This window comes from Buteo buteo, chromosome 18 (genome assembly GCF_964188355.1).
Source record: "Buteo buteo chromosome 18, bButBut1.hap1.1, whole genome shotgun sequence".
Taxonomy (NCBI): Eukaryota; Metazoa; Chordata; class Aves; order Accipitriformes; family Accipitridae; genus Buteo; species Buteo buteo.
The window spans coordinates 27,202,620-27,218,893 of NC_134188.1; the positions used below are offsets into that span (position 1 = coordinate 27,202,620).

General features: G+C 41.9%; 1 protein-coding gene across 2 annotated transcripts in view; it reads right to left on the reverse strand.

Moving 5' to 3' along the window:
- Positions 1 to 7,728: 7,728 nt before the first annotated feature.
- UVRAG (UV radiation resistance associated) overlaps positions 7,729 to 16,274 on the reverse strand; it is a 94,352-nt gene continuing 85,806 nt past the window's right edge. For both annotated transcript variants that reach the window (XM_075050252.1, XM_075050251.1), the window contains exon 15: positions 7,729 to 9,709. In XM_075050252.1, coding sequence (XP_074906353.1) covers positions 9,007 to 9,709 — 703 coding nt within the window. In that variant the 3' untranslated portion in view covers positions 7,729 to 9,006. The remainder of the gene's footprint in view (positions 9,710 to 16,274) is intronic.

Here is a 16,274-nt window from a genome sequence, read left to right on the forward strand (position 1 = left end):
GCCACATCTACACACCTTTTGCAACTCCACCACTTCCCTGGGCAGCCTGTTCCAATGCTTAATAAACCTTTAATGAAAATAATGAAAAGCCTTGGGTCTCCTTTGCTTTGGCAGGTAGGGAAGGGTTGATGGTGTATCTGTTTTATTTGTTCATCTTATGCTGGAAATCACAGCAGAGGCAGAGGAACTGAAAAGCACAGTTCAGAGATGCTCGGCCAAAGAGCAGGAAAAATGTTGCTCTACTCTGCTGGTCCCCAACTCGACAAATACTCGCGCGAGGCAGCAACACTTTTTGTTAATGCCGGAAGCCTTGCTGCACAGAGCAAGCCCACGCTAACCAGCCCACGTACTCCAGTGCCTGATATCTGGCTAACGTCAGGGCAGGGAGGATTAAAGCTTCCCTCTTCGGCCGTCTGCAGTTCCCAGCAAAGCTGACAGCATCTTGGACTTCTCACCCAGGACAAATCCTACCCCAATTTAGCAAGTCTCCTTCGTGGACGAAGAGGTAGCCAAACAACCGCTTTGTGTTGTCACACTACGTGCTGTTGACAAAGTTATCGCTATAAAAACAAGCCGGAGCCAAGTCAAACGGGGCCCTCCACCTACTCCAGCATGAGAGCATTTCCTGCTAGCACGGGGGAAAAGGTTATTAAAGATACATATAGAGGCAAAGGCAAAGATAGCTGCCACAGGTTGTGGAGCTGCACTTGCTGTATATCAGTGTTTAGGGTCTGAGAAAGGTGATCTGTAAAAGAAGGACTCCCTCTGGTAGATGAAGAATATGAAATCCAAAGGCTAGATGTTAAAACTGCTCCAGGTAGATGATAAAAAGGTCCAACAGGAACACGGTTGAATGCACTTCAGGTCAACCGGGAATTAAATGAGAAGATGCTGTGGTTGCAAGTACAAGTTTTTAGCTGCCCAGGTTAATGCTCTGAACCGTCCTTGTCTCTTCCTCACCATCTGCTACGCTAGGAAGGATTTCCACACTTTTCTGAAATACTGTGGCTTATATTGCAAATAATATACTGAAAGATCTAGGTGAAATTCTGCGGCCCATACAGTATAACTGGTTAGGCAAGACCAGCCTAAAAACTCAGCCTAGCTCTGTGGGCACATGCTCTTCCAGCAAATGCAGATGGGAAGTGGAACCGCGTATAGTGTTATGTGGATATTAAGCAGCCCTTCCACAGAAGATCTATGAAGCAGAACATCTCAGTGCCTCTTGCCCCTTCTCCACATGCAGCTGGATCTCCTCCAGTGGTTGCCCTACACGCATACAACCAGCTCTTCGCAACTGTGATACTGATTTTTCACTCAAGCACCAAGTCTACGGTTTCAGCTGACAGGAACACGCTTAAACCTTGCTGATGGCTTGTGGTTTGGCAAAGATATGAGGGGAGAAATATCTAGGTAGATCTGTTATTAAGAGTTGTTAGTAGAGCCCGGCAACTGCAGAGCTTGCAATTAATTGCGTTGCAAACACCTATTCTGCAACGGTGCTAGTGACAGGAAAAAAGGGAGAGATGACAGACATCAATGGGTGGAAAAGCCCTACAGAATCCATAGGGCACTCTCTCCTTCGAAGGCCATCTGAAGATATGTGAAATAAGTTAATCTCTTTAGGAAGCAAATGAATTCATATTTTTTTTTGTTACAAATTTTACTGAGAAACAGAAAATAGGGAATGCTTTTAGAGATCCCCAGCTATCCTTCAGCCTGCCAGTACTGTTTTAAAGAAGGGGTTCCTGGACTGCAGGAAACCACCATCCTTTTGCTTTAGTCCTTCTCTTGCACAGGAACTGAAGGTGTCCTGCCCGAACACACAACACAATCCGCCAACAGGGGAGGGACAGCCCATCACCAAAGGTGTCCTGCCCGAACACACAACACAACCCACCAACAGGGGAGGAACAGCCCATCACCAAAGAAAAGCCGTGTTCCTGCTCTTCAGACCAAATATCTTGGAGCTGGAATCACAGTCCTGTGTTTCTGATCACCAGGAGAGGTGCTGCGCTTGTGCACTGCCCCAACTGCCCTTACAGCCAATGTGGCATTACCTTTATTTGCTTGCAGAAAGTTGCTTTTTAATTCCAGCACGGCAGCTGAAATTCCTCCTTTTAATCCATCTCACCAGACATGCTGTTCCAACGCGATGCCCACCCCAAGACAATCACAGCCAGGTCATAAGGAGGGACCTGTAGCTCCTCCATAGCTGCTCAGCTCTGCATTCACCACTGGAGCATTATCTGTAGTGAACATCTGAAAAAAACAGCATTGTAACCAGCGTTTAGTTTTTGAGGTGAAGGAACAGCACACTGAGGCAGTAAGAGCACAGAGCACCTCTGCCTGCTGCAAAGGACTGAGGAACCCCAACGTGCTTCCGGAGCTGAGTAAAACTAGCGATCACAGTGCTAAAACCTCAGACTCCTCCAGACCCATAGCTGTAGTTGCCCAGGGATCTTTTAAAACCAGGCATATGTGATTTCGGCTCTCTAAGGGACAGGTGTTAAGCTGTGGCCAGGAGCACCGTGGTCCATTAACACGAATCCTCAGTGTCTTTCAGACCAGGCATCAAGACACAGGAGAACTTTGTAGGGACCAAGTTAGAGGTGAACTTGGTTTATTGCCACTCCTTCCAGCATCGGTTTAAACAACTGTGAAAGAAAGGAGGAACTCAGTGAGGTTACCACAAAGCTGAGATGTTATCAGAACATCTGCACTGTGTCTGTCAGGTGCCCAATCTCCCCTCAAGGAATCGTTCCCTTTCAGTCCCACATAGGGCACGTACAACCAAAGCCATAGGAAACAGACACACATAAGAGTCCTCTGTCTTTCTGCCAGCACACTCATGTCTCCAATTAAACCATCGAGGATGTATCGGGTTGCAGTGAAATTTCACCATCATTGCAAATTTGCAGGGAGAAGAAGATTAATATGAGAAAATGATTTCCAAACCCAGCAGCCATGTTCTGAGCAGTGCTAGCCAGGTCAGATGAAACCGCAGAAGACAACCACAAACTCTGCCAAGACTCTTTCTAATTTCAGACCAACAACCGAAACCAGTTTCCTGAAAACAAGACCAGAGTAACAAGAGCTGAAAGGAAGGGACAGATTTCTGCTGCAGGAATGGCAGAGGAGGCACGCATGTCCTCCATCAGGAGATATCCTGCAAGGAAAAGATTTTTTTTTCCCAAAAAGTGCCTCACTTGTAGCATGTGTAAGTCTTAGCTGAAAATACAAGCACTCAGCACTGGCAGCAATGAACTGTCCAGCTGGAAGAATATTGCCTTCCCAAGCGGAGAAGCCCAAGGAGACTCACAAGCAGAACAGTTCCTGAGAGGTAGAGCTAGGATTAAAATTTGGGTAGGCACAGTAATCCAATCATTGCACCATGCTACCCTGATCTTGCACCTTCTGTAAGAAGGAAGATGAAGAGATAAATTTCTTCTCAATGGCTGGATTTCTCCTGCCCGTCCTGTCCATGGGGTGCAGTCCCCACATCCAGGCCAACGTGCTTGGCAGAATCGTGACGGCTGGGCTGGCAGGTTTTCCACCTGTACCAACTGCATGTCCAAGCTTAACAGCCTTTCATGCATGTGCAGCTTAATTGACTGAACTACCTTATTACACTATTTAAAAAATACAGGCATTTTATATGAAATGTTTAGGCACCTGGGACTGTTCTACATTTGTAGATCTGTTTATATCAGCATTAGTATGCTACGGCACTTCAGGAGTTGCCCATTAGGAGTTGTTCATGATTTCAGTTTAACACCTGAGACATGACCACGCAACCTGACCTGCAAATACTTTTTTAACAGAGACGTGAAAAACACACCATGTAAGACAGCTGACAAGATTGACGTTGAGCCGTTTAGGCTCAGCTCACGTTTCAAGCACCATCACTAAAAGGCATTAGCTACTTTCAGTGCTATTCGTTGAAGAGCGTTATCTCTCTCACAAAACCAGGACGAAGGTCTTGCTGGCACTGCCTGCGCCCGAGGTAACAGCACAAACCCCTTCTGACAGGTACCTTGCAGGAACTGAGGGTTGGTTGCCGCAATTAGATGATGCCTCTGGCACTGGCACACAGACCGTGTACCACTGCTGGCAGGTGGAGACACGACGGAAAGCCAGAGTGCTGCTGCCAAAACATCAATAGAGCAAGTGTTAGATTTATTCCTCATCTCACCTCTATCCAGCCAAGCAAACTACATTTAGTTTTGCCTAAATAAACAGCCTGAACTTGTTTCAGTTACCGTGTGTAATCAATACAGGCGCTCAGCATCAGGCTGAGGGCTGCTGCCCCCCTCTCCTGCGAGAGCTGGCTGGCTGTCCAGGCTTGGAGGCACAGCAGAAAACACAGGTTACATTCTCCTCCGCTAACGTTCTTGGGAGAATGCTTCCCCTGTGCAAGAGCAGAAAGCATCTGCTTGCTGTAGCTGGGGAAAGCAGCTCCAGTTCACATGGGTTACTCGAGCCAATTCAGGGCTTAATAGACCTGCGTCAATGAAACCTTTGTAATGCCTGACTACCAGAAAGCATTTTTTCTTTTTTAATTTTTTTATTTTTTGATAGCCAGCGCTTTAGTGTCTTTTAACAAGTCAATGCAACACAGAAAGGGACTTTCTGTCCCCGCTAAAACCAAGACAATCCAGATCAGAATGGATATGGCTGTTCCAGAAGTCGGAAACTCAGAAATTCAACTGTGGTTTTATCAAAACAACTTATTAAAAGTAACTTAATAAAGCAAGATTGAAGAGACCAACAGTTTAAATGCCAAGCTAGTCAATGCAATACATACAGGACAAATTCCAGCAGCAGCAGAGCTGATGTCTGACAATCAGTTACGTAGTGGAAAAAAAGTTTTCATGCTACTTAACGAAAAATCATAAAACAATGTTGCATTCTTCCATATACAAAATAAGTTGATATCAACATAACCAGCAATTAAAAGAAGTCTTAGTTACTTTTTTTCCTGGAAAATATTTTTTCACCTGGGGTTAAGACAACCTTGCCTGCAGATAGGAGGTGCTCACGGCTGCCCAAAGATACCAGCTACACTGGATCATTTCAGAGGACAAAAGCACCTGCAAACACTTCCATCTGAAAAAACGTCAAAATCCAGAAACCAAGGAGAAACACCCTCTCTGGCCATTTGAAAGGTGACAAAAATGAGGTTCAGAAGAGCCCAAGGTTTATCTAGAACAAGTCCACTCTCAAGCAGCACCTCCAGTTACATTTCAGTAAAAACCTTTTCCATTCATAGTTTATGATTTACTTTAATGCAACTACATTTCAATAAAACTGTTCAATGTTGCAAAACAGCTTAAAGTAATATTTTTCTCCTGTTATCTTCCCACTTCAGCTCCAGGACTATACAGTTGGTGTCTTGGCATTTTACTCTCTGCTGACAGACAGATTGGGTGGGAGAAAAGAAAATAAAAACCAACAAAAACCCACAAAACCAACAACAAAAAACCTGTTGCTCTGATGATGCCTGGAGAGTCCCTGTAGCTCTTCACATTACACTGCTTCCCACCAGCGACTCCGTATAGCGGACAGTCTCCTCCCAAGACTTGTGCAGCAGACTCCTGTTCAAGGGGAACATCAGCTTTTTAGGCAGACATATGTTGCTTATTAGCTCGGATCACAGAAGGTGCTGGATGAGTAGCAATGCCTCCCTGATGAGGGAACACGGCATTTCCACTATCCATAAAAGTTTTGCAAATCCAGCTGTCTCCCAGCCCCACCATACGCTGTTTTTCCAGCTGCGTGCCATCTTTTTGGAAAGAGCATGAAAAACAACTGCAGTACCAGCTCGTGTGCAATAGGATTTGGAACCAACAAGGCAGTCAGGTCTTCTAGCAAACCCTCTTGCCCAAAAATTCACATTTTGAACAATATGGGCCTGATGAACAATAAACCAAAGAGATTGTGGGGCTGGGGAGGACACTGTGGTTCAAATCAGGCTTGTAAAGAAAACAAACACAAAGGAGCCATTAAGAGAAGACACACAAGTTGAGAGATACTAATCAGTTTTATTTTATAAATACAGATGAGCTTTCCCGCAATTACCAACATAGTTTTAATGTGTCATTTACTATGGGATATTCTGGGTTTGCTTATTTTAAATACCTGGTCAAGCAAGGATAAGCCAATGCTGTTGTGCTTGCTATAAAAATATAGTGGGATATGATCTTCCAAAACTAATATTCTCAAAAATCTTAGGAATTCCTAGTGAGGGGAAAAGATTGCAATGAAATGTTTTCTCCACTTGAAGACATTTGCAGACATTTAACAGTGTCACAGCTGTGCAGGAACTGAAAGGCTCTTGACAGTTTAAAGCACACTGTGATATATCATCTCACCTTCAAACCTACTATTTGTTTCTCTCCCACTATGCTATTTTCAAAGTAATTTACAGGGGGGAAAAAATAAACACAAAAAAGCAAGCTATGAGGTGACTGCAGTCTGTACAATCCCCCATCCTCACACCAACGAGAAGTTTGTCAATGCTTTAATTAGCCCTGCGATGCTGTCGCCCTTCACACCACCTTCTACATAGAAAGCGATGAAAGTGGAAGAGAAACATGGGGACAATTTAAGGCCTACTAAAGGTACATCCATAGAAAGCCCGTGAAAGAAGCTTTGTGCGACAGACGCAGAAATCAACCATCGTGTTTGACACATTAACAATTACAGGGCTCAAACAGGAACAGCAACACAACATCAGGGAGGAAAACTAGACTTCATTTGGTTGGGTGCAACCTGAGAAAGTGCACAACTAATGAAAAAAAAAAATATCCGAAGTCCTGCCGATGCTCTACGAACCTAATTTCAGATGTCGCTTAATTGCACTGAGACGCTCCGTGTTTGCCTACGAAACATAGCGACTTCACAACTACTCTTTGGGTTGCTTTTGAAAAGTCACCACCACACGCAAGCTAATGCCTTTCCGTTATAGAAGAAAACGAGTGTGCCTACAAACAGAAGGTCCGTGCTGCTTTGAGCGTGACAGATCCCATCCCGCAGGGTACACGACTGACTCAACATTCCCTGATTTCACCTAAAATACAATGCTATCAGAAGATGGTAAGATACAGTCACAGGACAGAGTACCTTATTGCCCACTTCATTAACAAGGGCTTCAGGATGCCAAAGACAGTGAGAATTTCCTACCTATCTCTTCTCAAAGATGATGGCAGTGCTTTAAGCTGCTGCAGCATTTGGCTTTAGGGAAGCTTTTCATGAGGTTGGAACAGAAGAGCTTATGCAGGGAAGAAGATACTCATGAACGTGTCCAACTTCATGCCCAAGTTTGCACCTGGCATCACGTTCAATGTCTTACAGAATCGAGGTCTCTGCTTCCGAGTGCTTTCACCTAGCACATGGTACTGGGACAGACCAAAGATAATGAATCGCTGTAGAAAGGCTCAATCCAACAACTCAATTGCAGACACAACCATTAAAAGCTAACAGAAGAAATGTGAATATAATTTTAATACAATCATTAAGGTGTTACCTGGAAAAATGCATATTCTAGAAGAGTGCTATTATGTATATTGGTTCTCACATACACGTCTTGTTCTGACAACAAATAGCTGAGATTATACATATCCACATTTTAAAAAGTTAACTTAGGCTAGCCTTACGGTGAAGTTAGGAAAAGACTAGGCCATCGGTTCAAAAGAAAGCATAGACCAGGGAGGAAAAAAAGCCAGGCATGATGAAGTGTTTTTTATTCTGCTATATATTTTTATATTTGAGAGCTCACAACCGAGCCCAAATTCTTGGGTATACAATAATAGAAAGCAAGAGCAATGAAATCCAAACTGAAACAAATACCAGGAATCACAAAGCAGGCTGCAAATTGCTTTCCCATTAGTGCAGCTGAACACATGTGCCAGTGGTAACCTACCTAACAGCAAACCACACCTCCAGTGAACCGCTGGAAGTTTCTTCCTTTAAAGTACAGATGGTTAAAAAGATATTAATTTAGATGAATAATGTTAAGTGCCTCCTTTCTACAGAGGGTGGAGCGATTCCACAAATTCACCTAATTCCAAAGTGCTGACTGCATTTTTCAGTCTGGGTTTTTACAAAAACGTCTGTGAAGTGCCTCACAGCACGCTGTCCCTGTTAGACCCCTCGGAGGGTGGCAGCTGAACCCCACTTAGGAAGCGCATTCGCTAGGTCTCTACTGATGAGGTCTGTGCCCAACTGAAGTGGGGAATGGTCAGGCTGAGATTTTCATGCAAAACCTTAGAGGCAATTTACTCCTCAAGGCTTCTACTGGTAGGAACAGCGAGGATGGAGGAAAGGAGGGGGAGGAAAAGTCATTTCTGATTAATCAGGTGCAAGGAAACTGCAGATATCACACGGGTGCTCATTCTCTGGCAAGTTTACACCACCAACTGAAGACCCATCAGTGCAAACTAGAACTTCAAAGGCTACAGAGCACAGCCAAGAGAAAGCTGTCCAATTATAACAAATTCATGGTATTCCTGTAACACTGACTACGTTGCTCAAAAAAAAATCACAGGAGTACATATGGGAGAAGGTAAAGAGGTCTTACCATAAATGGTAATTTATGGTATTTTTAAATTAATTTTTTTTCTTCTTAAAAGATTAAAATAAATTTAACTCTAAATAATAATTAAGAAATTAACAAACATTCATAGAAGGGCCTGATCAGCACTAGAAGTTGTTTCCAGGAAAGCCTTTATAAATGGATTCCAATGCCTAAAAAAAAATTTCCAACAGATTACAAATACCAGACATAAGAGGACTGGAAGCAGAATCAAAATTTACCTGGGCTGTGAATATACCATGATCCTGTGTTATCGTGCTCAAGTTCATTTGTCTAACACCATAGGAATAGCTTTAGCTTTTTTTTTTTTTTTAATTTTATATAATTAATATAAAGAATAAGTGCAATTTTATCTCTATTCCAGATCACTGACTTCACCTCAATGTCTGCTATCAAATCCCTGTCCAAGCTCACTTGTCCGAACTTTTACGCGGCCTGCGGAAGCTGGACATGTTTTCATTCAGTGCATAGATCCTTCGAGAGAACTCCTCAAACTCCCCTAGGACTTGTTCATCACACTCCACTGCCACAGCATGCTCCACCGGGATGGAGTTAAAGTCTTCTAGCTGATCCCCCGTGCTGAACCCTGTCGCTTCCATCCCCATGATCTCCTCTGCTTGCTCCACGGTGCAGCAAAGGACAGGGCCGAGCGAGGGTCGAAACTCACAGGGCTGCTCGTTACTTGCAGTGCCAGAGCACTCACCAGGCAGAAACGCCCCATTTATTGCACTAGTATGTCCTAGGAAAGACTCCTGCCGCTCTTGGGTATTGTTTAGGCTCCCGTTCTCTCCATTTAAACTTCTGCACATGTCCTCGCCTTTCTTGGTATTTCCTTTTGAGGAGTCCATAGAGGTATCCAAGGAAGAAGATATCGATCCAGGTTTTTTATCTAACTCTTCTACATGGGGTCTGATGGCAACAGGCTGTGTTAAAGCAGAGTTGTAACTAGGAGGAGGAGTTTTGTACTGTAGTCTTTCATTTCCCGTGCTGGCTCGTTTTCGGAGTCCTTTATCTGGAGAAGGAAGCCCACTGGAAAAGCCAATATCCAATCTGCCGAAGCTAGAGCTCTGTCTCTTTGGAACAGGAATTGCACTGGATGTATGGTGTCGATCACTATAAAAGAAGGAAAGGATAAATCACAGCTGTCAGGCATGCTCACGAGCAATACAGATGTTTAACCAAAGGCTGAAGCAATTATTTTATCACAACTCTGGGCTCCGTTTGGCCAACTACTTGTATCCTAAAGTGCTAAAACCCCAAATGTGTTTAATGCTGTATGAACTACAGAAGACACCCCAGAGGACAGCTTTACTGAAAACCGGTAAGATCGTGTAGGAACATTCACAAAGCTCTATGGTTTGAAGAGTCAATCACCCAAGAAACCACCACGTTATGTTAATTCGTACTGTTAACACCATTTTATAGGACCAAGCTGTACTTTATGAATTATTACTGTTGACCGTATATTTATGTATTTATGGCCTGTACTGGGCCATCATAAACTCTTCAAAAGTGAGTAATAATCACCGAATCCTCTAAGAGCAACTTCTTCCAACAGTGGACTTTCCTGACAGCTGCACAAAGGAGAAAAAACACACTAACTGCTATTTGCGGAGGATTGGTTTTGCCAGATCTTCTGCTCTTCTGTGCCAATCACTCCAAAACTTTTTGGACAAGCGTCAGCCTCGGTTTCTTGAGGAACATGAACTAATCAAGCTTAATTTACAAGTTTGATTTTACTATTTAATACAGTTCCACAGACCACTTACACTGTCTCAGGTCTATAATTTGGAACATCCGCTTTACGTCATCTGTGGTGTGTTATATGAATTTTCCTTCATCGGCTTAATCCTTATCCAAATATAATCACCAACCTATATGCAAATAGTATGTTGTAGATTAACTTATGCAACCGGTTCATTTTCCTTCCAAATTCAAAAAAATAATAATAATAAAATACAGCTATTACTGATCTGCTGAATATGTAACTCCAAGGTTCAACTGCTGTCAGCATGAGTCTCCTTCACTAACTCCATTTAAAAGAAACTCCTCCTACTCAAGGCTTGATACATTTTGGGATCTGTCTTGCAGGGGAAAACCTTGGAATAGCAGTTACGAATAGACCCTATCGTGGATCCTTTTCCATGTTATTTTTCTTTTTTTGCTCCCCTTTGTAAATAGGATAAGCTAGATTGCAAAAAGTCCCTCTGAAAAATAACTACCTCTCTTTAATTTTCCCTCCCATCTTACCTCCTCCCAGGCTGCCCCTTAATACACGTGTAGGGCTTCCTTCTCTTCCATAAAAAATGCAGATTACCTTAAGGAACAGTTGCTTTTCAGAATTTACAGTTGCGGGCAGTGAAGTAGAGAGATAAGTGCCACACATGCAGCTAGCAGCAAACACATCAACTTTCTTCTTAGATTTCAACTCCTGTTTCAAACCTTTTTAATGCAAACTCCGCATAGCATTTGCAGCTTTGTTTGCAAAGGTTTGGAGCATTCTTAAGAGAGGTGACTAAACAGAAAGCAGTATGTGCCACAGATGCTAATAAGTGCTGTATACATGGTCTTGGAGACTAGTCCTCAAGTCCCTTACTGACCAGAGACTTTAAAATACTTCAACTAACCCCTACACAATAAATCATTTATTTTTAAAAGGATGTAATATGACAAACACAAGAATCTGAGGCAGGACACTTGTGAACTTTACTCAGGCAATGTGTGCTGCAGACATATTGGGGATGGTCTGTTTTCTTCTCCCCTTCGCCCAGCTTAGTGCTTTCCGCCTTGATTCAGAAAATAAAGGAATACTCATTCCTGCTTTCTCAGGTTTGGGCTGTTATCCTCATGTTTATTCCTGACTGAAGCTAAGCCCATCCTATTCATGTTTATTGGTAGCAATGGACAGTTTCAGAATCTGCCCATATATGTCTCCAGCAGCTTAAAACCTAGTTTTGCACTCTTAAGGAAGGTCCATTTCATTGCATGTAGTTTAAGGAACCTGGTTGCAAGTGCTTTTTGTTCCAATTCATTAGTTTGAACACTTGCAGGATAAATGAAGATCGTTCCTGCTTTACTGCCCTATGGGGCAGCCCTTACATACTCTATTAACTGGGAAGTTATTTTGTAGATGAGGGAGATTAGCTTTGTATTGCTGCTACGTTTAGGCTGTTAGATCACTTAGTATAGATCATTCTGCCAGTTCAACTTACTAAGGAAGGGAAGATTTTTTTGGCTGCTGGACTAAAGAGGTATTGTTCAGGCATATATAACATGTTAGCTTGAATAGTCTTGTCATAACAAGCTCTTTAAAAACTCTCCTGGTCCTGCAAACTAATTAATTTCTCACCCATTTGCCTGTAAGGCCTAGATTTACAAAGGAATTCAGGCATGTTTCTTTTTAGGAGGAACTTAAATTTACATGCCCACCGGAACAGTTTGTAAAGCTACTTTTCTCGACCTAATAGACAAGACACCAGTTTTCATGTTGGTATATTCAGACCCTTAAATTCCTTCTGCATAGAAAAGTTGCTGTTGTGCCTAACGGGCTGATCAGCACTTGCTGAAGGTAATTTGGGGTTTGCCAATTAGCCAGTCTTAATGCCATACTCAAGTCTTTGCCCTTCAAAGAGTCTGATGTAAGATAAATGAATTTGAGTAAGTTTGAAGCACAGTCCGGCACAACAAATAAGAGTAGCGCATATCACTCGTTCAGATGGTGAAGAGGCTTTGCCTTGAGTTTGATCTCTCCAAGAATTACTTGTGTTTTACATGACGGTGTGCCTCTGCAACTTCAGGAGCTAGGATTAAACCTGGGCTTGCTTTCTGCCCTTCTTTCCCTACATGTCCTCCTCATCTGAGATGGCTCTTACTCTTGTGAGGTCTTGCATCTTGTGCTGCAAGGTGATGTGTTCAACAGGAGGGACCACTCCAAACTTGTCTATAGGCTGGTGTGTTTGTAACTTGTCTGGACCCTCTTCTGACTGCTTACGTTTCAGGCAAGAGCTTTTATCACTAAAATATTGTGCAAAGAGTAGATAGCCTTGTGACTATTTTGAGAAACGCTGATGTGTACCTGTACTTAAAGCCACAAGTACAGCTTGAAATCTTGCTAGAATTAGATTTTAATGAATGAAGTCAATATTTGATAAGCAGTTAAGCCATTCTATTGTCTAAGGCATTTAGATAGAAGTGAATATGCATGAAGGACTTTGGGGATCAGCTATCTAAGAGTCCATTGCCTAGGCTCCTTCCACAGTCATTGGAGAAAGAAAATGAGTACTGGAGAGAAGGGTGGGTAATACTCTATTAATAGAGAGCCATTTATGATGAGTGGGAAAGTCACCCTCTCTAGATGCCTATTCTTGACCACAGGGGCAACCCAGGCAACTAGTTTAAGCTAGTGTCTAGAAGGCAAACCTGAGAAGATGAATAGCTCTCTGTATACTTTTAAGTAGAACAGTGGTCATAGTCTTGCAGGCAACTAAAACCAAAATGGCTCTAAGTACAGTGGGTTAAGCAGTTAAGGCAAAGGGTCTTTTCCTGTTCCATCACCTCCCTCCAGGTGAGAATGAGAAGTCAAACTGAGGGTTTGGTTCAACAGTAATGTTTACAGAACGGCACAGAGCTCAGAAATACTAGGTTGCTATTAATCTTCACAAAAACAAGCAGCTGATGAAGGGTCACTATTCCATTTGCAACTTCCTTGAGGAAAAGGCTGTACTGTTACCAGAATTCAGACCACTCTATCAAGGCAAAGTCCAGAGAAAGAGATGCTTTATCAGCTTCACAGCTGATGGAATTAATAAAATGTGTAAAAAAAGCAAGTCCCATTAGAAAACTGTCATCCAATTGCCCAGAAACTGTAAAAGACCGTAAGGTATCGTCACCAGTGAAAAGAGTTTGGATTGCAGGAACATAGCACTTTAAGGTACAACCTTGACCTGAATTACTAGGGTTGAGCTGGTTCAGCTTCCAGCCACAATTACTTGGTCAATCTTCTGAGACAGCAAACAGATGTGGACACCTGTCCAAAAAGAACAGCCTGCAACTAGTGGAGTATAAAAACTGATTTGATGAACTGTCATCAGGCCTTAACGACTTTTAGTCATCAAGTTGGATCAGACTAGAACTGGTTACGTACATGAGTACATATAGTTCCTATCAGGAAGCAGGATTTCTAAAACTTAAAAAAAAAAAAAAGAGAAGAAACCTCGATTTATTGGACATCATAGATAAGAGTTACATCATCACCAATCTCAATGTTTCAATTGCATCCAAATCTCCAAAGCCAATTCATAGTAGTCTAACTTCAGCTGTAAGTTTTACTGGCAGCAAAATTACAATGTAGCTGTTTTCTCCCCAATATTACTTTTCACTAGTTAATAATTAGCCGATTTGGGCATTCTTACAGACCTAAGGCACAAGACACAGACTCTATGCTGTAAACAGGCAAGATAAAGTGATTGAAGTAGGAGACAAACATTTCTAAAGTTATTTTCTTAGTGAACAGATTCTGGTTGTAATCTGTTTGCAGTTTTGATAAAAAGAAAAAGTTTCTTCAGTCAGATTCAGTTGTGATTATTTAATCTGTCTGCAAGGGGCTCAGAGAAACTGTAAAGCAGTATGAGAGACAGAATACAATTCACAGGCTCAAATATGTATCTTTTCCTCCCCCAAAAATGTTTCCTCTGAGGAACATTACTGGATCACAGCTGGTCAAAATACTAAATCTTGATTGTCTGGCCAAAATCCAAAATCCACAGCTACAGCTCTTTGGTATGAGAATACTTTAAAAAAACTTAAACACCATTTGATCTTTTTTGTTGCAAACTATGACCTCATGGCAGTAAGAACGCTAAATGAAGGTGTTTAAGTTGGTTTATAGCCATCTGAAATGTTTGAAGCTCCAAGCGCAGCTCTGAGCCAATATCATGTCAACTGTGCTAAAAAGCAATAATAGTTTCTCACCTTCTTAGAGATTACTGGTTAAATAACGCACAATAGTGACAGGGCTGCAAAGGGAGGCTGCCAATATGAAGTTAAGGTGAAATTGCATCTTTTGGCAGCTAAGAAATTCTGACACACGCTTTAAAAAAAAAAAAAAACCTTCATAAATTAAGCTACCAGAGTTTTCTTAACTCAAACATTTAAGTTTTAGGCTCCTCTTGAATCTAGCAGTATATGAATCAAGACGTACCTTCGAAACACAAATTTAAGCCTTGGCACGCAAGTATTTCAAGTAAAGCTTTTAAATGCAGACTCAAAAGGACATCTCCCTGACTACAGACAAGACCTTCTAAAGAAGTACCTCCTATTTGCCAGCATTAGATAAGCCTATTGTCTAATCTATTCACTAAAAAAAAATCTTCTCACTGGACTGCTCAAGTTTGCAGTGTGCTCTTTACTTGCCATTAATAATCACAAATACTATCCCTCAAAAGGTACACAGAGTAAATAAAATTAAGCTGAAGAAGGGGAGAGAAAATGAAAGTCTCTTGGTTTAATGCAACCATGATCTAAAGAGCCTGATGTGTGAAAGATAAAGATGAAAGCACAAAAAGGAATAAAGCAATGTTCAAAATGTACAGGCTACCCGTAAGTAGAGATTTGGTCTCAAAAGCTGGAATCAACTGCATTCTCAAAAGAAAAAGAATTTAAGAGAAAAACTGCATAGGGCCATCAGCAAAAGCTAATCTTAAAAACAAGCTGCTTTTCTGGAAGCCAGTAAGACTCCAGGACTAAAAAACTGGGAACAGAGAGAATTATTCCCAAAAGGAAACAGAAAAGATTTGGGGGACCACAACTGAGACAGTCTAAATCAGCAACAACTTTGGTTCATCATCTTTCACCTTAAGAGTCAACATCCAGATTTGATATCAGAAAAAGTAAGTTTTTTGCAGTTCTGTAGCCTCCATAACAGTGTATGCGGGAACCAACAGATCTGTCTTGATTTCATCTCCATACAGTACAAATAATATTTTGCAGTAGGGGTAAGGGGGAAGAAAAGTAAACATAGCAGAATATAGGTGCCAGGAGAGATATGAAGAGGGAAGCAGAGCTTGTAGACCTGCAAGCTTGCTGCAATAAATCACGCATGTTGGGATGTGAAAACATGTATTAATCATTTAAGTGTCATGCCTGAGAAACCAAAACAACACAAGTCTCACCAGGCAGAGGGATCCAGCAGCAACGCAATTAAACCTTGATGCAAAAGCACTGGACTCCACAGACCTTCAACAGGGCTGAGGGCTGCCCCAGAGCTCCAGGCACAACAATGGAGTTCATGAAAGCCTGAAGCAGAGACTTTAAAGAAAAATTTGCTCTGATAAAAGTATGAAATAGGTGGGCTCTTCTACAAAAGCTGTAGGGTTAATTTGTTTGTTTTTTAATCTGAAGGGGTAAAGAAACTATTTTGTACTCAAATCTAAACTGATGCTTATCAGAGAAAAAGGTTAAGCCTGACATAACTACATATCTCAGTTACCCTATGTATCTAGGGGATTCAATTCCATTCCAGACTGCAGAGAAATACAGATATCTCTAGTCAAAAGCAAAAATGAGAACAATGCATGGGCTAGGAGTTAAAACCAGTCCAGTTCAAAGAGAAACTAAGTACCATGTAAGTATTTTTTTTTTTTAACCAGTGTGATTATGATTTGACAGAACTTAAATTCAG